Source organism: Thalassophryne amazonica, chromosome 18 (assembly GCF_902500255.1).
Source record: "Thalassophryne amazonica chromosome 18, fThaAma1.1, whole genome shotgun sequence".
Lineage (NCBI taxonomy): Eukaryota > Metazoa > Chordata > Actinopteri > Batrachoidiformes > Batrachoididae > Thalassophryne > Thalassophryne amazonica.
In genome coordinates this window covers 57,232,385-57,256,887 of record NC_047120.1, presented here as the reverse complement: position 1 = coordinate 57,256,887, position 24,503 = coordinate 57,232,385, and the positions used below count along the sequence as shown (strand labels likewise).

Genomic DNA, 24,503 nt, shown 5'->3' with positions numbered 1-24,503 from the left:
AAAGCGCCTTGGGGCAACTGTTTGTTGTGATTTGTCGCTATATAAAAAAATTGATTGATTGATTGATTGACCTTTGGTGATACAAGAGTGTACCAGGTACCTTCTCAGATACACAAGACAAAAGGTATGCAAGTATGTTCCCTGCATTCCTACCATAGAACTTTGAGCAATTTGACTTCTGGCTTTTAGGACTTTTATTTTAGACCCATTTCCACTGCAGGATTTCAGGAACAGGTAGGTACCTTCTAAGATGTGCCTCCACTGCGGAAAAGAACCACCAAGCTTGCAGTGGTGGCACGCACCTAATGCTCATTATAGCTACTAAACAAATATTAACCTCAACGTAAGTGCAAAGATACATAAAAGTATGCAAATTTTTCAAGAATCTGTAATTATAATGCTTTACCTGCCTGTGGGCTTCGTGATTGCGGTCCTCTCCACTGCAGTGTTTAAAAACGACGCTCTTTCAGCGAGTCTTTTCGTCAACGTGTCGCTGGTGCACACAGGACTGTGGCACAGTATTCAGTGGTTTTGCAGTGTGAAGCCACTTTTATTGTTAATGGCACTCGTTAGCTTAAACTTAGGGAATAACCCTGTTGTGTCTGATGATTTGTGGATGTTAATGCTGGATTTTATGGTCGCAGATGGACTTTTACCGGTAAAATGGCTATTTGCAACTGCAATCCAGCATTAACATCCACAAAGTCCCATTCTAATCCAATTCCAACGTTTGCACGGTTTATTTTTCTGTAAGTAATTCGGTCGGCGAATCGTTGTGAAAGGGGGTGGTTGGCTCGTCAAAGCTTACTGTTGCAGCGGCATGTCTTCATGCCAAACTGGAAATTCTGTGAGCAAACCCACAGATTTCTCCATCTCGTCAGCTGCATTGAATCCAGCCAATCCAGTTAAATCCATTAAATCCACGCAGTTCAACGTTGTCCTCACTGTACTAGTTTCTGTCGCTCTCAGGTGACAATGCGTGGTCCATAGGGCGCAGACAAATTCATTAAACATGAAACGGTTTTAATATTTTGCCACCGTTTTATGCGATATTTTATGGTCTGAAATCTCACATGATTAACCAATCAGATTTGCGGAAAAAAATGTAATCAGATTAGAATTGACGTTTTTCTTGGCACTCTTCCAAGATGTATTTGGAGGTTTGAAACCATGCTAAATTTTCCTATCGGCACTGTTTCGCGGTGTGGTATCCCGGTTCGCCACGCAGATTTTCATTTTCCTCCATGGGGATTCGACCTCCTCAGTTCATCCATCACCTTTTCTTTCCATTACGGTTATTTTGCTTGTTTCTGCTTTCTTTCACAAATGCCGTTTGTGCTGTTGTCACCTTCTCATACTTGCTTTTGACCAACTGGCACAGATCCCTGTTTAAAAAACACCTAACAGGCAGATAAACTGCACAAAGCAAAGCATATTTTCCAGAGCTGAAGCAACAATGTTATCCATAAACAGAAAAAAAGGTTTCGAGGTTAATGCACTTTTGGAAGCCAGTGGCCGACTCAAAATTAATACTTTTGGTGTCTGTTGTTAAACAATGATAAGAGAACAAGATGACCCATCGGCCAGAAAACTCAGCTGAACTGTAAGAAGTTAGTTCTGCGTTTTGAGAAAGTTCTATTTCTTTTTATCTTTCTTTCAGTTTTTTTTAAGCAAAACAAATAGATTGAAAAACAGTTTCTACCCAACTGCTGTTAGAGCTTTGAATGCCACTGGAACCAAATATCCACATCACATGCCACACTTGAAATGAGTGCAATATTTGTTTGTGTGCAATATCCACTGCCACTGAAATGAAATATTCCACAGTTTTGTACATACTTTTCTCTTTTTTATATGCAATCTCTTTTTTTTTCTTTTTTAATTTGCACACTGGACATGCTTCTTTCAGTCGGTTAAATTTTTATTTATTTTTCATTTCTTCTCCAGACCTTTCGTTGCACTTGTGACAGTGACAATAACGAATCCGTATCTGTATCTTAAAAAGCAGATTGTTGTCCCAGTCAGAAGAATAATAAGTGTTTTCTGTTGTATCTACTGATGAACCAATCTGTCACTAAGAACTACAGGAGTAGCAGCATTTGCAGTTTTGGACAATCTGACAAATATCCACTTTTGTAAGACTTGAATGAAAATCTATCTTTTACTTCATTAGTTTATATTCCTTTGGGTGTAGGATCCATGGTAAAAAAAAAAAAAAAGTCAGACTGATCCAATAAGAATCTCTGTAGGAGTAGTTATTTTAAGTGTGACTTTATTTCCACTTCGATCTGAAGTAAGAGTTGATGGATAGATGATGGACAAAGAAGGAGAATCAATAACAGGTTTCATTCCAATCAGGAGAGCCAATAAAAAAATAACTAAATTAAACGTAACCCCCCCCAAATAAATAAATAAAAACAAAAAAATCCGCCGCCTCCGTTAAATTTACAGCTTGATAGTATGTGATGTGCAAGCAGGAAAGAAATCACACGCCCCAAACATGTGACTCCTGAGAGCTTCAGATTCATTACTTCACAATTAATTCTGACACTTCAGCGGCTAAAGCTGCTGAGGTAGAAGTGTTACTCGACTCTGTAGATCCCGCCTCCTCTTTCCGAGCCACCTCTGAGCCTACACGAACTCCTGCCTCTGTGCGTCGGTGAGATAAACGAGGCCCTGGTGTGTGTGCGTGTGTGTGTGTGCGCACATCGACGACAAGAGAACGTGCATGCAGCAACTACCAGCTGATAACGGAGCAGATGGACCTCATGAGAGCACACGTAGTCTGTTTAGCACCTGTGCAACACGGCTGTGCTGATAACGTGCGGCAAGGTCGATACTAGCAGCAACAACCCACTAAAGAAAAGTGCATGGACGACAAAGTTCCACAACAGCACGATAAGAGGCAGATCCATAATATTCACTGTCAAAGTACACAGCGTCTGCAGGTATAGAATCCACGCCTGACTGCTGACTCAGTACATTTTAAGAGGCTAATGTGCCCTGTCAGATCAGATTGATGGTTGCACAGGTCAACCAATGCTGACAGCAAACAGTTCCATAAAACAGACAAACAATTTAGACATTTCTGCTAGAGAGGAGATTTAGACCGATAATCGAATCTCTGATTCAGGAGAGCAATGCGGGTTTCATCCTGGTCGTGGAACAACCAACTCTTGAATGGATATTGGAGGTGATGTGGGAGCAGGGCTGATCTACACTTGGACTTGGAAAAGACCTATAACCAGGTAACCCTAGGTGTCTTGTGAGAGGTGCTACAGGAGTATGAGGTACTGGCTCTGCTGCAACGCATCATCTGGTCTCTATACAACCAAATTAAGAGCCAAGTCTGCATTAATGGGATTTCATCAGACTCATTTCTGGTTTGGACTCCACCAGACTGCCCCTAGTCACAAATACTCTGTGATTTTTAGGGACAGGATTTCAAGGATTGGAGGGTGAGCTCAGAATTGGATCTCTGCTTTTTTGCAGATGATGTGGTTCTGCTGGCATCAATAGACAGTGAGGTCTGATGTACAATGGGCAGGTTTGAGTCAGCGTGCAACACAACTGGGATGAGGATCAGCACATAGTCCCAACAGCATTAGCTCAGAAGCTCATAACCACACCCAAGGTACCAGTTATGAAAACCCCAGCACAGCCTTCAAAAACAAAACGCATTAACCAAACACCCAAACCAAAATTAGCCCATTAGCTCTATCGTGTTTGTTGACTGTGATATGGGAAGCGAAGTGTTTGGGTTTCATTTGTCCCACCCAGGCCACACCGGTCTTGCACACACTCCGTCTCTTTACCAATTTATGGGTTGACTGGGATTTAGGCGGAATCAGGCACTGCCAAGGCGGCAGCATTTCAACCCGCCCCATTTAAACTTTAAACCAGCTTCTCAGAATACCTATAGGTGACATGACTGGGGGTTTGTCTAACGTATATACAGTCTGTGGTCTCACCTTGCAGCCTTCGCAGGCGCTGACACCATAGTGGTACCCTGAGGACTTGTCCTGGCACACAAAGCAGGGCTTGTAGACGCGGGGAGGCGGTGGAGGCGAAGGTGGGCTTGGCACTATCTCCTCCGAGCTGGTACTCTGGGTCTCTATTGCTGCGGAAAAGAAAAGAGGAATCGGGAGGTGAGCCAAGACTATCAGATGGAGCGCTGACAGACATGCAGTATTAATCGATATCAGCGGGATGAACACAACTTCACACACACCGCAGAGAATATCAAAGTATCACCAGGAGGAACCTGTTCAATTTTTTAAACAATGCCAGATGTACACAAGGACAACTGTGATGAAGCCATTTCAGATTCACCACAACAAAACGAGACATCAAAAAGCGGTTGCGCAACCAGCAGCGGATTCTTATATACTGCAGAAATTAAAGCTTTTTGTAATCTGGAAAAGGCTCTGATAGATGTTACAGTCTCCTGCTTTAAGTTATTTAAAGTGCTCTCAAGTATGAATGCGTTCAAGTACTGGAGAACAACACACACACACACACACCGAGGGGGCAATGATTATAAACTGCAGGTAATCCTCAACACAATTCAGCCAAGCAGAGCAGATCTTTATTACTCTACACTCGCATTCAGCTCGTGCTCTTATTCGTTATTAGGAAATAAATAGCCAGCAGTTTAATACTCGTCTTACAGTAAGCACTAAAGGTGACGTCATAATGCATCGCTCCAACAGGGATGAGCAACCTGCAACATTTGTGCAACAATCACTTCATCCATTTTTCTTTAGTGCCAGAGGTATAAAAATTAACCCATACACAGATTTTAAAGTAACAGATACGACTACATAGCTACACTGATCTCTAGAAGTAGCCAAATTATCGTTTTGTTTTTTTTGCCTGGGTGAAGCTGATATGCCGCCACTTGTACATTGTGTCTACAAATTCTTAAAGATCTTTCAAAGTCAGCACGTAAAAAAAAAAACAAAACAAACAAAACAGAGGCAACATGTCCGACAACATTGACAGTACCATCAATCCTACAAGCAAGAGTTTGGGAGGATTTGGAATCTATAAGGAGGAGTTAAAGTTCAGCAAAAGTCTGGCCATTTGAAAGGTCCGTTGAAGAGCAGTTAAGCAAATCTTAACATTCACTTGGTGAGACAGCATGGCAGAACCTATGCAGACTGCCAGAAATTTGCGAAAGCTAGCACTTGCAAGGAAACACCAGACAAACGTACAAAGATGAAACACAAATGACGGTATTTCATACGGATTTTAAGTCATCGTAGGCAGTGTCACACTTCGGCAAACATCCCATCCATGAAATCTTACAGCAATTCATAAAAAATGGCAACTTTTGTAATTAGCTTTTAATTAATTAGTAATTAGTAATTAGTTATAGGACAGTTTTTGAGAAACTTGGCTGTTTTCAACATAAAAATAGCCACCATTCACAAACGAATTAATCTATGACTGACATGAAATATGTCAACAACCCATATTACACCTTTGACAAATTAGAAAAAAGTTATCAGTTTTTGAGAAAATTGCCTTTAAGTGTTCAAAATTGCTACTTTTGGTATAAAAATAGCCACCATTTCCAAATGAACGAATCCATGCAAATAATTTTGGGATGGGAAGAATGTCAAAAGTTATTGGACAGTTTTTGAGAAAATGGACTGTTTTCAACATAAAATAGCCGCCATTCCCAAACGAATTAATCTATGACTATAATTTTTTGACGTGAAATATGTCAACAACCCATATTACGCCTTTGACAAATTAGAAAAACATTATCAGTTTTTGAGAAAATTGCCTTTAAGTGCTCAAAATGGCTACTTTTGGCATAAAAACGGACGCTATTTCCAAATGAATGAATCTACAAATATGATTTTTAGATGGGAACAATGTCAATGACTGATATTACACCCTTGCCAAATTATAAAAAAGTTATCAAACAGTTTTTGAGATAACGCAATAAACGGACGATGACTACGACAGACGCCACACCAGCACATAGGGTTAGAGGCCTATCGGCTGGTGTTCTGTTGAGATGAGGTGCGTCGTCGAGATGAGATTCCTCACGTAACTGCATATGTGCGCACTGAAAAAATTACTTGACAAAGTTTGCTTATTTTGATGGGCAAGTAAATGTATAAATTGTTCATCCGAATGTAGTAATGCATAAAATCTACTCTCTATAAAACAGTAAGTATTTTAACCTGGAGTTAGCTTATTTCGACAGGCAAAATATACATATACATACATTTATGCTCCTAACGTAAAATACAGAAAATATTTTACTTACTAGGCTATAAATAAACTGAATACAATTAATATAAAATGTTACATCATCTCCACATGTGCAGTTGCACGAGGCACCTCATCTTGACGGTTGATGTCTTCAAGTCCAGGATAGAGCGATGTGCGCATGCGCAGTAGCGCAACGCACCTCATCTCGATGTTCACCTCATCTTGACGGGACACCGGTAAACCAGAAAGCAAATTCTAGCATTTGGACTTGCACGCAGAGCGGCAAATAAATCACTCTCAACACATTTGAGGTTTGATAGCCAGCTCTGCAGACAGTGGCAATAAATTTCTATGTGCACACAAATATACAACAAAGATGTGATTCACACCGATTAATTCCTTGACATTCTTCACATTGCAGCATCCACGCACATTCACCGTGGATGGAACCAAGCAGTATTCAAAATAGATGTGTGCTTTTGACAGTGCGGTCGCTGTGCCCAGCATCATCAGCTTGACAGAGGAGGGATTGGTGAGGCTGACAAGCAGCTCAGGAGCTGCCTGCAGCTCAGCACTCGTGTAAATAAGCCATCTATATTTAACAGCATGAGCTGGTTCAGCAGGCCTGTAGCACAGCTGGGAACACACTCCACGTGACGCCGCCAGACAGACAGACAGACAGACATCCCTCAGACTTTAAACCCTCGTGCAACGTGCGCACGCAAACCTGACTGCGTCACATGTTGGCCAAACAAAGTGTGTTCTCCAGCTCCACCTGCATCCTTCTCTTTTTCCCCTCACAAAGGCGCTTTCCTATCCTTTTATAGCGTCCGCATGTTGGCCTCAGTCTGCCGAGCTCCACACGGATGCAGCAGACGGCGCAGTGGGAGATCACAATCAGAAACACCAGAATAAACCAACCTGATATGTTCAGGTTACGTGGAGAAACAGCACGCTACAGCAACAAACCCAACCGGCGTACAACAAAATCAAAACAGCAAAGCCTGACGTATCTTTGCTGTCAGGAAAACATACAGCAAATCCAAGTGGGTTTTAGGCGATGGGAACAGTTAAAAAAAATCGATGAGACTCGTAACAGATATTCAGTCTGGCACAGAATGATAAGAGGCATCATCTGTAGGACTCGAATATTATCAACAAGCCAGGATGTTGCAAATAGGTCAACGCAGGTTAAGACAGTAAGCGTTTGACGCGACAGGAGTGAATCAGGAGAAATACTTTGTTACATTCTTTAAAATGTCTAATTTGATTCAACATCTTTAGCACAAAGTAGTCATCATTCGACGAGTAAGGAAAAGTCATTTGTTCTGAGTCAGCACATCTCCAGGCAGATTAACTCTTATTGATATCTTTGCTTTTCCCTTTGCTCCTCACCAAACTCAATGCTAGCACAGCACTGAACATTCGGTCAGAACGCGTGCCTAGTTTCAGCCTATGCATGGCTCACGACGACCACATACTATCCAGGCAAACTTCGATACCTTGGATTAATTTTTTTCTGTTCAAGGACTGAAAATTGGACAGAGCGTTCCGCGCCGAACAGCGCAGCATCTCCCCTCAGGACTTTTGCATAAGCATGCTGGGCTTACACTCTGCGAGTTTTGGCCCTTTTCCAGCTGATTTTTCACTCTTGCGAGAACTTTTTGGATCGCACCGAGTTCCAGCTTAATCGTGCGTCCTGCATCATGCAGTCTACATGGAGTAATGAGCTGCGTTTTACATCTCAGGACCACCTCCCGATCGGGAATCGTATGGTCGGATGAAAATCAAACCTGTTTGATATTTTGGTCGGCCGTCGTGACTCGTGAGGGTTCCGCACTGTTGAAGCAGTGCTACAAGTGTCTACGCTCTGATTACCTCGCGCACTGTCCATGAGCAAACACCGGAGAGAGCAAACGGTGATCTCATGTAAAGTCTTTTTTTTTTGCGTTCCCTCGCAATAACCTAATATCATATTAAAGTTCATGCCTATCAGTGCGCACAGTGAGTGGAATCAGGTGGGGGGAGACTGAACGCATATGTGCGCGCGCACACACACAGCAGACAATAGGATTTATGACAGATGAGGGAATAAGTTGCTACACCTTGCACACCTGTAAGACTCCGTATGAAATATAGTTTATTTATACAACAGTGTAAGTAGCAACACCTGTTATGAATGTTTGTTTTCTTTTTTTACTGTCCTCTCATGAATCATGTTGCTGTCTGCTGTGTGTGTGTGTGTGTACGCGCGCGCATATGCGTTCAGTCTCCCCCCACCTGATTTCACTCACTGTTAGGCATGAAATAAATTTTTTTTAAAAGAAAAAAAAAAGCTTCTGTCATGTATTGCTTCTGGAAACACAAGCCTGACGTGTGGTTTTTGAATGTACAATGTGAGCAGTCAGATCGCATCAGAGCATCGGGCCGTATAGTGTGAGAGCATGAATCGTGCGCTCTGAACTTTTAAACCCTGCGGTTTTGTCGCACAGTCTGAGCTGGAGCCAAGTATAACGATTGAAAATATCGTACAGTGTACGCGCAGCTTAACACAAGCATGTTTTTGATTCACGCACAGCACGACCTATGTTGTGACGATCCCACCCGCTGTGTTCACAGCTGGACGCCATTCTTTGTTCTACCAGCTGCCACGCACTCTGCGGTGGATGCTGCGTATATAATTATTTTGTGGAGGATTAATCATTTTTTCTGCAAATTGGCCGTTGAAAACGGCTCTAATCACTTCCTAAATCACAGAGGAGGCTACAGCCGGAGCCGTTCGTGCACACGATCGTGCCTAACAAGCTGCAAAAAGCATTTTGAGCCATCTAAAAGGTAATTATTTGACTTGTTACAGTTGTGTGTTCTTTCCTTCTTGTGTGCAGCTGTTAAAGTATGTTTATAACAGATTTAACTTCTTGTTATAATCCTTCAGATGAGTTGCGCTCTGATGGGATCTGCTGACTAGAGCATGACACGGGAGTGGATTTTCACTCCTGTCCCATCCCGCTCCCAGAAAAAAAATACCATCCTGTCCCAATCCTGGACTGGAGTAAAAAAATAAATCCCATCCCGTCCCACTCCTGTAAAGATGACTCCCAATCCCATCCCGCTCCCACTCAAAATCAGTCTCACTCCCATCCCAGTCCCGTATGTCTCGCGCCGTGATGATCAATCAGGGACTGAATATGTAGTGACATGGAGATGTCTGGAGTTTGACTAAAGATGTGAACATGTCCTGTATCTGGTAGCAGCCTGTGAGCAGGACTTATGTCTCTTTTGTCCTTTATTTCACAATTATGACAGTTTTTGGAGCGAGCAGCAGCACCACAGCAAGCAGCGGAGTTTCTTTCTCTTTTTATTTTACGTGCGTGCGCAAGCAAATCGTCTGTGGAGAATATTTTATTAACTACACAGATGTATAATAAAGCAAATGGTGACTGTTTCTAAACACAATTATGACAGAGTTTTTTTTGGGGAAGAGCGAGGAGCAGCCCTGCAGCAAGCAGTGGAGTTTCTTTCTTTCTTTTTTATTTTTATTACGTGCGCGCGCGAGCGAATCTTCTGTGGAGAATAATTTATTAATTAACTACACAGATGTATAATAAAACAAATGGTGACTGGTTTCTAAACACAATTATGACAGAGTTTTTTGGTGGAAGAGCGAGCTGCAGCAAGCAGCGGAGTTTCTTTTTTTTTATTTTTTTTTTTTTTTTTTTTTTATTGTTTACATGTGCGCGCGTGAACAGGACAGGAGGTCCTCAAGTTGGGTCCTGCAGAGGCGGAAAGGACTGCTGAAAGCAGCCGTCATCCAGACTCAGCTCCTGCAGCAAATAATGATACTCTCTGTAGGGGGAGCTTTCCACAACAACTCGCTCCGTGTGATCAAGGTCCGTCATGTTAACTTGATTGACAACCGGAGCCGGCGAGCGGAATGGAAGCTCCTCCTATTTGATGACGCACTGGGGTGAATTTTCGCAGCAAAAGCAGAGCAACACACCGGGCGAAGGAGGCGCGTCCCTCGCCACGCGACCCCCGTGAATTTGTAGCGTCTGATCGCGCCTGGTGTGAACGCGTTTTGGTTGTTTTAAATAGATGAAAATCATCATCTATTTTTGGCATTCCCACTCCTGCCCGTTCATTTTTATTCCCGTCCCATCCCAATCACAAGATTGATAAAATTTTGACTCCCATCCCGCGGGAATCCCGCAGGAATCACGTGACCCACGGGAATTCCTGAAAAATGTCATCCTCTGCTGACGTCACCACTCGCTCTGTTCACTTCTTCTTTACTCCACTTGACAAGCTGCACATCATGTTGGAGATTAGATCGCGCCACGTAGCACGACATTTGTGCGTGAAAGATTTTTTTGAACATTTCAAAATTCTCTGTGCGCAATAGCATGCACCGGCACCCCTCTGGCGTCCTGTCTGCACCCGTTAAAGACGGGTTTACCCTCCAGCAGAATCAAAAACATGCTCAGGTCAGGGCACCAATAGATTCACCAGCCACACACACACACAAAAATTAAGTTTTGAATTAGGTTTAATGTGAATTAGTAGCAATAAATTTCAGAGCAAATAATGGCAAGAAAAAAAAGCACTTGTAAAATTCCCTTAAGGTTCAAACACTGAGCATTTTATCACGTCTGGGATGAGCAGGCAGGTCGTACCGCTCTCAAGAGGAGGTTTCTGAATTCTAATCAGATGACCGGGTTTTCGTTCACTGTGTTTGAAGGTGAAAAAGGGGAGGTGATTTCGTATAATGGAGCCTGGGAGGGCAAATGTGTGAAAAGGGGAAGAATGAAGCCCAAGCTTTGCTTCTTATTGCAGTTTTATTGGTGTTATTATCAGCCCTTTCCGGGCCACATGCTCGTGTCAAACAAATTAAACTTAAATAGAGCACTCCTTACGTAACACGGCACTTTTTCTCATTAGCAAATAACCGGTTTTCTGCCCCCTTCGCCCTCTCTGGACGTGGAGTGATTACAACCCGCTGTTAATAGTGTGACCGTGCAGCTATTCATCCACATTAACGCTGCCTTCATTACCAAAGGATGATTTGCTGCCACCCCCACCCTTAAATTGATGCTTATTTTTTTGCTACGTACACAAGCTTGGGCCTTTCCTGTAGCCATCGAGTAAGTCTCATCATCCACAACCCAGGAAGGACACGGTCTTAATGAGAGCACCCGTGGAAATCTGGGACACATGGACAAGAGTCTGCAAGGGGGCTGCTGACTGTAATTAAATACAATGGCTGGCTGCTGGAGCCTCGTCAAGTTGAGGCACGGAGCAAAAACAATGGCAGGCCTGTGGACAGGGAGGCAGCAGAGAGGACAGAGCGGCCGAGTCCTTCAGCAGCCCTCACCCAAGTATTATTCAACACCAGCTTGCATCCAAGCGCTGCTCAATGCTAACCACCACACAAGCATGCCTATTGTGTGATCCGCAGCCTTGGATGCACCAACAGTGGAACGACTGACTCACACCAGCTTCCCTTGATATCCTTTTGCATTAAATCCAACACTGGAAATTCGTGTGCCTGGCAAGATTTGAGCCTGCAAAGTCACCACGGGAGCTACAACTCTGATATCGTAATCTTTAGCTACGGGAGTGACAGCATGAATACAGAGTATAACCCAGCTTTGCCTGCAGAAAGAACAGGAGCGAGGAATGTCGTGTTTTCAGTCAAGTGGAGTGGAACTTCTCATGAAAGGCTGGCGTTTACGATAATAATCAGTCAATCACAGATATGTCAAATTATAATGGATTGTGTGTGTGTGTATTATACGTATAAAACATTATGTAGATCAATGCACTTTTTATATAGACAACCCACAAAGGCACAAACATCTTGATTCCTGCAGCGCCTCAGTGCAGCTCGTGTGCTTTGGGGAGCGGTCTGCATGCTGCTCAGCACAGATTAACGAAATTGGAGAAGGCATCCTTCAATTCCTGCCAGATATGAACATGTTTGAAATTTTTTGGATCTCGCACGGAATCCCAGTTAAGTAGTGTTCTGCTCATCGCACGTCAGCGTTCAATCATCACTGCGAGCACAGAATGAGTTACTCCAAGATAACAGAGTGCAGAAATGGACAAGATACGTAGGAGCTAAATAAACTCTGGGGGAGGGGACTTTTCCCAACTTTTGCCGAGTGGTGTGCCTGCTCAGGAGAACATATGAGGCCTTCTCTGTACACTGTTAAACCGAACACTCCATTTTAATACAATAATAAGTTAATGTAACTCAAACTTTGAAAAAAGTTACAGTCACTCATTTCCATTAATTAAACTAACTCAAAGATGAATTGTTTTCATAACAACTCAGTTCCTTTAAGTGCATTTAAAGTTTTGTGGCATTTAAGTGTTGATGATGTATTTCCAGTGCATTCCATTCACTCATTTTAATTGAGTTTATGTAACAGAGACCAGCAGGTGTCGCTGTGCAGATGTAGTTAGTAAACCTCACTGCCAACAGCTCAAAACGATTCTCTGGTCACAAGGACACAGTTCTGGGTTTTAGCCTTCTCGTTAGAGTCCGACTTCCATGCTGGAGATCGTGAGTTTGCGTCCCAAGGGGAGCGAATAGGCGGAGTCATAACAACACAATGCAGAGTCAACAAGTAAACCAAAGAATGCATCAAAAAATGTAATCCAAAATTTAATGCAAATTTTTTTAGGCAGAAATTTGTCACTTTTTTTTTACTGAAAAACATAAACTAGATTCACATAAGTTTAATTAACTACAAATTGTTAAGTGACTAAAACTTTAACAATTAAATTTTTTTTAAATCATTTTATTTAAGTTGGAAAACTCAAATGGTTTAAGGCAATCGGTTTCCTCAAATGGTTTGAGCTCAACTAACTCATTGAGCTTTACAGTGTCGCCTGGCCTGTTTTGCCGCAAAACGGCTCCAACCTTGGCAAGACGTAAGAGCATCTTAACTAAGCACTGACCTACAACCTCACCTCTCAGCTTCTTTCCAGTTGCCTGAATATAGGCACTACAGTGACATCACAGCGTCAATCTGAAACCTTCATGCACGCACACGTGGTCTGCTCTGAAAAAAGAATGCTGGGTTCAGCAGTTTTTCTGGTGGGCAACTGATGATAGCTGAAAATGTCATCTCCAAATAAAGTGTTTTTCAGTATACACACACTCCCTGAAAATGTATTCATATACGAGGTCTGTCTGTAAAGTATCGTACCTTTTTATTTTTTTCAAAAACTATATGGATTTCATTCATATGTTTTTACGTCAGACATGCTTGAACCCTCGTGCGCATGCGTGAGTTTTTCCACGCCTGTCGGTGACGTCATTCGCCTGTGAGCACGCCTTGTGGAAGGAGTGGTCCCGCCCCCTCGTCGGATTTTCATTGTCTGGAAATGGCGGAATGAAAAGGACTTTTTTTTTCCATCAGAATTTTTTCAGAAGCTGTTAGAGACTGGCACCTGGAAACCATTCGAAAAATTTATCTGGCTTTCAGTGAAAATTTTACAGGCTTCACAGAGAATAAGGACTTTAACTACAGGTTTAAGGACCCCTTTAAAGGACGGTCGGTGCGCCGCGCTGCGACGATGCGGCACAAACCACTGGATCATTTCTAAGCTGATGGCTCTGTGGATACGAGACCGTCGTGTGCTCTTTCTCTGGTTATCACAAGACCTGGACATCAGCCATTTTCCGGCAGATTTAACTTTTAACAAGAGATTTTGTCATGGAAAGCCGCGCGGAGGCTTCGCGCGTCACGACCGATTCGCTGATGAAGCGAGACAAAGGAACAACTCTGTTTCGGCGTGTTAGAGGACAAGTTGGGACATGTCCAGCTCTCCACAAGTTCTTTTATACTCACTCGACTGGTAAGCACTGAAAGCCGAGATAGACATGTCCCAACTTGTCCTCTAACACGTCGAAACGGAGGTGTTCCTTTGTCTCGCTTCATCAGCGAATCGGTCGTGACGCGCGAAGCCTCCGCGCAGCTTTCCATGACAAAATCTGTTAAAAGTGAAATCTGCCGGAAAATGGCTGATGTCCAGGTCTTGTGATAACCAGAGAAAGAGCACACGACGGTCTCGTATCCACAGAGCCATCAGCTTAGAAATGATCCAGTGGTTTGTGCCGCATCGTCGCAGCTTGCAGCACGGCGCACCGACCGTCCTTTAAAGGGGTCCTTAAACCTGTAGTTAAAGTCCTTATTCTCTGTGAAGCCCGTAAAATTTTCACTGAAAGCCAGATAAATTTTTCGAATGGTTTCCAGGTGCCAGTCTCTAACAGCTTCTGAAAAAATTCTGATGGAAAAAAAGTCCTTTTCATTCCGCCATTTCCAGACAATGAAAATCCGACGAGGGGGCGGGACCACTCCTTCCACAAGGCGTGTTCACAGGCGAATGACGTCACTGACAGGCGTGAAAAAACTCACGCATGCGCACGAGGGTTCAAGCATGTCTGACGTAAAAACATATGAATGAAATCCATATAGTTTTTGAAAAAAATAAAAAGGTACGATACTTTACGGACAGACCTCGTATTAAGCAGAAGAACCATAAAATGTAACGGGGTCAATTTTAACATGTTCTGGCTACCAACTGCTCATGAATTTGAGAACTGAGCATCAATACATTTTGAAAACAAAAATGTGAACAGTGCTTTTATTTCTCCTTTAGCATCATGGTTTACTGGTAATTACCATGACGTGTGCGTCAGCGTTTTGGCGTGATGCACTGTGGCGTTCTCACGCTCATAACCAAAGCACTGATAATTTAATTAAGTTCAAGTTTGAGTGGTTTGTAATGGCGCTCTTCAGACACACTTTGCATACATCAAGAGCTGCAAGTGCACTTAGACACCGCGCCCTCGCGGCCAACTCGTCCGTAAGCAATTACCGCGTGAGTAGACTTGACAGAACAAATATGTGGCAGACAGAAATTAAATCTATACTGATGATGAACTGGCCTTAGCTGTAATGCTGACACTGGACAGCCTGGCTAACATCAGCACTTCAAAGGCACTGAGACCCAACAGACCGCAGACGCACTCGCGTACAAGCCCACCGGCTATTATCAAGCCTCCAGACTCTGCGCTGTCTCGGCCCAGCGTTGCTGAGGTGCTCTCGAGGTTCAGCTCTGGGTTACTCCTCTGAGATTTGATTACCTTCATCCCCACTGGTTACTGGGCCCAGCTGTGAAGCATATTAATGAGATTTCACCATCATTAGGGGGAGGCTAACGACATTAGCAAGCCGGTTGGCTGCAGCGCGGTCACGAGAACTGAGGGGAAAACGAAGGCGCGGTGGAGAGGAAGCGCTTGCACAGCGGCTTCCACTTTGGGTCCAACTCGATCACTGACTGTTCTAATCATCTGGCTTCTATACGTTAGGCAACGTGGACGTGCGCGCACGCTCGCCGTGTGCAAGATGCACCGGGAGCAATTCGTCTTTCTGCTGAGTTGCTGTGCAAGAACAGAGACATCACAGAGATCAGCGTGCAACAGGCACCTAAATTAAGGCTTTCTTTGAAGTCTTCTTAAAATAATGAAGTGGGAGGGCATCGGAAACAGGCCCGGGGATGAAGGACGCCTCACTAATCCCAAAGATTTGCAGGACAAGGTATTATACAAGGCCGGAAAAATGAGTGTCAGCATCTTGAGGGTTTTTTTTGTTTTTTTTTTGCACACACAGAACAATCAACAAGTTATGCAAAGTGCGTAAAATCTGCAAAATTTTATTTCTAGCTTCCATGTAAGGAATTTGTATAAGCAGTGGAGGAAATTATATGCATGCGGGGAATGCTTTGTCAGCACCCTTCAATTACTGGAGGGGGAAATGGGGCCGCTTCCTTGCTTACAGGGAAATCCTGCCATTCTCTTACCAGACGTCATAACAGCTCCTTACTGAAAACGGTTGGCATGCTGACTGTTGTCTTCACACTCGTTGCAGACAACCAAATTGTGCAGCGCGCCTGAATGTGAGCGAGGCAGAGGTCTGGCATGCGCAATCACGCACTAGCAAGCATGCAGAGACCCGACAGCCGTAAAGGGGAGCGAGAGCGGCGTGTGAACACTTATTGGACAGCAGAAGGTGGGTAGGGGGTAGGTTTGGGGGGGGGGAAGCGGATCTGGCCATGGCTCAGGCTTAAGTGAAAATGCAGACTGTGTGCCACGCCTCCTGTAGTCACTGTACCCACACCAATCCTTTCTAGAACTTTCTTTCAGCCTTAAAGCCTGTCTTTACTCTCACGGTACTGCACATGTGCATAGTTTATAGCTTTTGCAAAGACAAGAATTATGGGTAACCAAACACCGCCAAGACTGACGCACTAATATGTGCCCTCGCCAAATCGTAACACTGCATCGACCCCACTGCATGAACCGTGACGAAATAACCCTTGTGGCTGATTGTACAGTTAGCCTCTTGCGAAAGAGAACGAGATGTGGTCAACTGATTCAGAACCCGGCGGGTAGATAAGTCAGACGTGATCACTTTACAGACATATTAGTCTCCTATTTTCATCAACAGCCAGAATAAGCAAATCTTTGCATTTGAAAATGTGGAATCTTAGATGTTTGACATTTTTGAATTGAGCAAACGTTTTTGAAAGCTCTCAGTGTCACGTAATAAACTATCAGCACATTAAACAAAATCACAATGTTCATTTGGGCCACAGTTAATAAAAGGCACCAGCATTCGACAGACTATCCAACATGGAAAGTCAAAAACAGACACACCATCCTTTATCCGCAGACAAACGTATGACGTGTTGTCAACAGCGTGCTTGTGGTAGAAAGTATGTGCTTCAATGAAATACATATAAAACAGGGGTGCACATAACTGGTACTCATGGTGCTCATGTGTGCTAAAAATCATTGATGCACAGCAGACAGAGGAAAACACTTTTCCTACAATCTGTCATTGCTTTCCTCCTATGAAGTGCTTCCTTTGTGTTTTCTGCTGCGCATCGTTTATTTTTAGCATGCACAAGCACCATGAGTACCAGTTATGTGCATGCCTGCATATAAAGCAGTTTCTGCTTTTGTCATTTTTCTTGCTTCAGAGGGTTGTTATAACTACTTTCCCATCACATGTGGTATTTTAGTGTTAGACCAAGATAAACGAGGACAGAGGGTCGATACCCAGTCTGTTTATGCCCTGCCCACTCAGGCTGTTGGATGTCAAACAGTCCCGTCTGCTTTGTAAAACATAATTACAGAGAGACGCAGAGATAAATCATGAAGATACAGGATGTGGTCACCAAGAAAGTCTTCAAAAAAACAATGCAGAAGACACCGCCCTTTGCAATAAGTCAGCGGGTGCCATTATACTGTTCAGTGACAAGGTTATTGTGATTATATTATTTCACAGTACCTGGAAAGCACTGCCATTCTTTGGTGATGGCCTTACATGCCACTTGGCACCAAGAGGATCAGGTGGGTGAGCAGTGAGTTCTAAAGGTTAATAACTTGGTGGCTTCCCTCACCGATCTCCTTAATCCAAGCTCACAATGTTTTCTGAGGAACCCCTGCTCTAGACAAGTTTAGCACATATGTATCTCTACTCCTTGCTTGACTTATTTAGCTGAACATTCAAAACCTAAATTTTTATCTGACTTGTCAGCAGATAAAATGAAGGAATAAAATATCTGGCTGTCAAATGATGAGCTGCAGCCAACTGATGAATTTCAACTAAAGTGAGCCTCTTTGGTGGCTCCCTTGTCTTCTTTCTAGGTTATCACAGCAGATCCAAGGTGTGCTGGATGCCTTTCCTGATGCAACTCTACAATACATGAAGAAATGTGGCAGGGGTGTGGTTTGAACCAGGAACTTTCTGTTCTGAAACCAAGCGCATTAACCACTTGGGCACCATTAAAAATAAGCAAATGGATAAATAAATTCACCCAAGTTAGATGTAATTATCTTCCAAATAAGAACACTGTACAGTAACAAAAGCAAGCCCCTGCTCAAATAGTGTACAATTTTATAGTTTAGTTGACAATGAAGTCTGGACATTATTTCCATTATGAAGGACTGGTGCTTTAACAAAGGCACTTGTATAGAGAAAAATTGTTATTTTACAATAGTATGTGGTGTATTCACATCATTGAAAAAAGGATACCTTCTCTAGCCTCCGACAATACACCACATAGAAATGGTTTCAATCAGATGGGGTGTTTGATTTTTGGTTATTGTGCAGAAATGAAAAGTTTACAGATGATCAGATGTGATGAAAACATAACACACACCATCTTCTTTGAGTGGGGCATATCATCTTATATTAATGATTAGTTTTTAGACCAAAATGTTGCAAAAAACACTGCTGGCATTTTCATGTAAATTGGTGGGTGTTGAGACCTGCCTAAAGTTAAGAGAAGTTTCTGTGGTAAATGAGATTGAATTGAGAGACAACACTGTGGTGTAGAGTTTGGATAACCAGTGCCCTCTACATATTTGCCTAAAGACCTAAAACCGTACCAGCGGGCAGGCTTCTTAAAAGATGGTGTACTATGTTGTAAGACCACACTCGCTCCAAGAGCAAATTTTGATGGATAGTACTCTAAATTGGGGCGAAATAGCTCCCTGTTCAAGAGTGCTGTGGTAAGAAAAACATGCACATACATCTGTGATAGATGAGGGTCCTAGCTGAGTCTGAAGGGCAAGGAGGTGCAGAGAAAGGCACTCTGTCTTGCTTCCAATGAAGATCCCTCCTCCACTCCAGGAAATGATGGTGTTTGTTTTGGCCCATGAGTGGGGAAAACAGCAGGTTGCGTTTAGCAGAGTTAATTTATGGTATCTTTATGTATGGTACGAAGGTCAAGTGTGCAAGTGTTTCTGGATGGCAGTGGATGTATGGAGATTTTCTGTTTGGATGCATTCCAAAAAAAAAGTGAATAAAAAAAATTATTGCGTGTACACTGTGTGCATATTTGAGTGAATTTAATGAACAGAGTATGTGATGTTTGTACAGAATAAGCAGTAAAGCTACCTTTGCATGAAGCTGGAAAAGTTACAGTTGTTTCAGAGTTCTAAAGGTTAACTTGGTGGCTTCCCTCACCGGACAGCATACTTGTAGTTACTAGACTGCATTGTCGGTTTGACAAAATCAAATTATATATTTTCTCTGTATTACTAACACTGAGCTCTGCCATTTAGATGACATCATTGTATCTGTCACGTTTACATCTCACACCAACGCTACTTCTAGGTTTTTTTCCTTCAAATGTGAAAATCATGTATAGCTGCAATATTTATGAAATTAATAATCACTGACTGAGTATGTACCTGTAGCATGTCAGAAAGTGGAATTAAGTAACAAAATAACTAGACTGTGATAATTTTGTAATTTTGCAATAGAGCTGAAATTAAACAAAAGAATTTTGGCCAGTTTTTTAATGCAATAACAGAGAAGCTACATCAAAATGAAACCTTGCTGAAGTGTCGAGGCTTCCAGATTTCAGTGAGCCTCCGAGCCAAAAGCTTCATGACTTCAAGCCTCATTTGACAGCTCATTGGGAAAGCGACATCTACCGATCAAATGCTGTACTGCCTGCTTAATATGACACTGAAAAGCATTTGGCCACATAGCACAATGTTTGTGGACATGTCAATAGTAAGGAGTACTGATAAGAAACACCAATGATTGCACATTTACAATATATAATAAGATATGTGGACATCGTGCCATTGGTGTGCATTCATTTACCCGCCATTACAGGATGAGTACATCTTTTCCTACGGGACGAGTACAGAACAGGACAAGTGGGCCAAAATACTGAATGTCAAACCCTGGGAGTGCATGTGAGCCTCAGTATATTACCGTCTTGGCAGGCCTGTTTTATATCAGCTCAACAGCCCCCACCATATTCCCAAGCCCTTCTCCAGAGGCCCTAGATAACTTCCCTGTAAACGCTGCCAGGCCTCTGAAATAACAACACACCAGGTTTTCCTATCACCACTGCCTGAGCAGATAGAGACAGAACTGAGAACATGTGTGGACAAAGTGGAGTGAGGGGGGATGGAAGGTAAGAGATGAAGCAAATGGCAAAAGGTGAGGTCTACCGAAGTTAGAGTTTTAGGAACCCAGCAGCTACAGACTAGCTTTAAGCACAGTTGGCGATTACTCTCTAAAACCTTCTCAGGTTGGTGGGCATAAAAATGTTTCTGAAGATGACTATGTTGCAGGAGACAACTTTCAAGTTCCTTGGCAACAAGCGTGCAACCTTGAGTAACTGGATGTAATTCTACCCAGCAGCTGTCCTGGCCTGCTGACTGACAGTAGGTGGATATGAGCTGGCACGTACCCCAGGGTGATTGGAGATATTTGGCAAGAGCATACGGCCAGAGGCACGGCGGTGGGCACATGGGAGAAGGTAGACTTCATTTGAGTAGGTGAATGCCACGATGTGAACAGGAACAGCAAACCCCCCAAAGAGTCAGTGATCTACATGTTTCCAACGTGCTAATAGCTAATGTCCGCTGTATTAACAGTCACCACGAACCGTCAACGGGGAGTTTAACTCAAAGCAACGAGCAGGTTGATTGCTAATCCATGTGCAGTTTACCCACATATACCACTAAATATGATTTTATGTTTACAAGCCGTTCACACCGACACGGTCGTTGTATACTATCGGTTTTAGCGACGCGGCTAACACACGGAGGAGAGGCCGAGAGAGAACTGTGACGCAAACGCATCAAGAACAGGCTTCATGATGGCATTCTGGCAGCTAGCCCCAACATTTGCTGTGCACACAGCTTCCCTTTGTCGCCCCTCAAAGTGAATTAGCGCAACCTGGCAAAGCCACCTCACAGCTGCCATACGCTGAGCCATAATTCAAGGTCAAGGTCATCAATGAATCACGTTACAAACACACAAACCACAGCTTTACAAGCGGCTCTTTAATGTTGCTGCCCCGACTGTGAAAACGGCTTCGTGAAAACATTAAGCGTTTCTTTGATCGAATACCTACGTCTGCTAATTATAGAAACTGTGCGTGAGCTGATGAGTGTGTGTGTGTGTGTGTTTCCCTCTGCAGCAACAAACTGCACTCATGCAGGCTGGGAAACCAGGACGGCGGGCACCTGGGGCGACCCCGTCCACAGACGGACAAACCACATGCGTTACTTAGCCTCAGCATTAATCTGTGTTATTGAACAAAAGATTGTCATCACACACACTTTACAAGAGCAACAAATTTAAATTAGGTGTGAGGTCACCTGGTTCAAATATAGAAACAGGCCACACGAGTTTAACTAGTAATAAAATGATTGCCGCCCCCCAAATGACTTTATATGAAGGATGTACTAGTTTAAACAGCTTCAAATAAGATTTTAACAATTTTAAACCAGATATCATCTTCCGTTGAACTTGAATTACAGCAACTAAGCCATTGTTTTGATTATATATATATATATATATATATATATATATATATATATATATATATATATATATATATATATATATATTCTAGCTCAAACTGCTTAACAATTTTAAGGTTGATACGAGGAGCAACCAAATAATTTAAATAGAAAAATAGAAATAGAAACCAATGGCTTTTTTTTTTTTTTTTTTTTTAAATTGAAGTGATCAAAGTTTCCAGAAATTACCAGCTGCCATTCATTGTAAGTGTCATTACATCAAGATAGTATGGTTGATAACTGATTTACCACACTTTCACATGATAAATGCTGTCACAGTTTCAATAACACCACCCGCCACTAACTTAATTTAACACCAACAACAAAAACACTCCCTGTATCCTTCAATCCTAACATTGCTGTGGTACACAATTCGGTGACAGGACAAAATCCCTGCGGACAAAATCCCATCCCCTTATTACAAAAGTGGACAAAATCCCAGTCTCATTCCAAAGTCTCATTTCACTTGTTAAGAGGTTTCAGCTTTTTCAAAGTATTGAGTATTGTGTTGATTTGACACCATAGTTGTTTAATGTAACTGTGATATTCTATTTGAAAGTGTGAAAAAAACTAAAATTATTAAAACTAAAATTGTAACTAAATGTGTGTGATGAACAATAAATAAAATATTTTGAATGTATATACGAGGTCTATTAGAAAAGTATCCGACCTTATTATTTTTTTTAAAAAAACCATATGGATTTGAATCACATGTGATTACATCAGACATGCTTGAACCCTCGTGGGCATGCGAGAGTTTTTTCACGCCTGTCAGTTACGTCATTCGCCTGTGGGCAGTCTTTGAGTGAGGAGTGGCCCACCCTCTCGTCAATTTTTTCATTGTTTAGGAATGGCTCAGAGACTGCTGCTTTGTTTGATCAAAATTTTTTCAAAACTGTAAGGCACAACTGCGTGGACACCATTCGATAAATTCAGCTGGTTTTCGGTAAAAATTTTAACGGCTGATGAGAGATTTTGGTCTGGTAGTGTCGCCGTAAGGACGGCCCACGGCGCCTGACAGCGATCTGCGCTTCGAGGCGGCAGCGTCTCGCCGTTTCAAGTTGAAAACTTCCACATTTCAGGCTCTGTTGACCCAGTAAGTCATCAGAGAACAGAGAACTTTCAGAAGAAGTCGGCATGAGGAGTTTATTCGGACATTCCATTGTTAACGGACATTTTGTAATGAAAGAACATGCGGGGAGAGTCGCATGTCGGGCTGGACCCGACTGCGGGGGGTTGCGACAGGAAAACACCTCTGTTGGAAACCTTAACGGGCAAGTTGGAATATGCCAAAGCTGTTGAACAATTTCTCAGTTACTCATTTGTTGAAAGCCATCAAAAGCCGCCTGAATTTTACAAATGGTTTTCAACACGGAGGTGTTTTTCCTGTCGCGGCGCACACAGATTCGCCGAGTCGCGCACGTCTTTCATTAAAAAATGTCCTTAAACAGTGGAATGTCCGCATAAAGTCCTCATGCCGGCCTCTTCTGAATCTTCTCTGTTCTCTCACGACATCCTGGGTGAATTAAGCCTTAAATTAGGATGTTTTCAGCTCGAAACAGGCCGACGACGGTGCCTGGAAGCGCTGCACGACGTCCCGCTCCATGGGAAGTCCTTACAGCGACAGAAACACCCCATAATCTCTCATCAGCCGTTAAACTTTTCACCGAAAACCATCTTAATTTCTCGAATAGTGTCCACTCGGATATTCGTCACAGGTCCAGAAAAAATTTTGATAAAGCAACACGCGCCGTCTCGAGCAGCGTGTGAAACAAAGGAATTCAGCCGAGAGGGCTGGAGCACATCTCACTCAAGGCCTGCCCACAGGGAAATGACGTACCGACACGCGTGAAAAAACTCACGCATGCGCACAAGGGTTCAAGCATGATTGGTGTAATCGCACGTCATTCAAATCCATATAGTTAAAAAAAAAAGTGTCAGTTTCTTATCTAATAGACCTCGTATGTGTTATTTTATATTTATATTTATTCATGAGACTGGGATTTTGTCCACTTTTGTAATAAGGGGTTGGGATTTTGTCCGTTGGGATTTTGTCATGGAACCACACAATTCAGGCCTACTACACTGCTGCCATCTAACCTATCCTTTGATATGGATGGTAACATAACACATGTGCACTCCCATGTTTCCCATGTATGCCATGAGTACTTCTATTTTGCAACAGTAGACATGTTAAGAAAACGTTCCTGGTGTATAATGGTACAATTCTTCGGTCCCTTGGATGCAACTACGGCTGTCATGCATATCCATCTTTGAATTTTCTTGGCAAGTTATTCATTCACCAGGCTCGCACACTATGGAGGAAGTAGATTATCCAGGTACCTTTTGACGACTACTGAATGCATTCCAAGTATTTGGATACTCTGCAGATCAAATCAAATCAATTTTATTTATATAGCGCCAAATCACAACAAACAGTTGCCCCAAGGCACCTTATATTGTAAGGCAAGGCCATACAATAACTACGGAAAAACCCCAACGGTTAAAACGACCCCCTGTGAGCAAGCACTTGGCAACAGTGGGAAGGAAAAACTCCCTTTTAACAGGAAGAAACCTCCAGCAGAACCAGGCTCAGGGAGGGGCAGTCTTCTGCTGGGACTGGTTGGGGCTGAGGCAGAGAACCAGGAAAAGACATGCTGTGGATTGAGCAGAGATCAATCACTAATGATTAAATGCAGAGTGGTGCATACAGAGCAAAAAGAGAAAGAATCACTCAGTGCATTATGGGAACCCCCCAGCAGTCTAAGTCTATAGCAGCATAACTAAGGGATGGTTTAGGGTCACCTGATCCAGCCCTAACTATATGCTTTAGCAAAAAGGAACATTTTAAGCCTAA

General features: G+C 42.8%; 1 protein-coding gene across 2 annotated transcripts in view; it reads right to left on the bottom strand.

The window, feature by feature from the left end:
• The window catches only part of raraa (retinoic acid receptor, alpha a), a 181,146-nt gene that overhangs the window by 38,238 nt on the left and 118,405 nt on the right, over positions 1 to 24,503 (bottom strand). For both annotated transcript variants that reach the window (XM_034193948.1, XM_034193947.1), the window contains exon 2: positions 3,972 to 4,120. In XM_034193948.1, the coding sequence (XP_034049839.1) occupies positions 3,972 to 4,120 (149 nt within the window). The remainder of the gene's footprint in view (positions 1 to 3,971; positions 4,121 to 24,503) is intronic.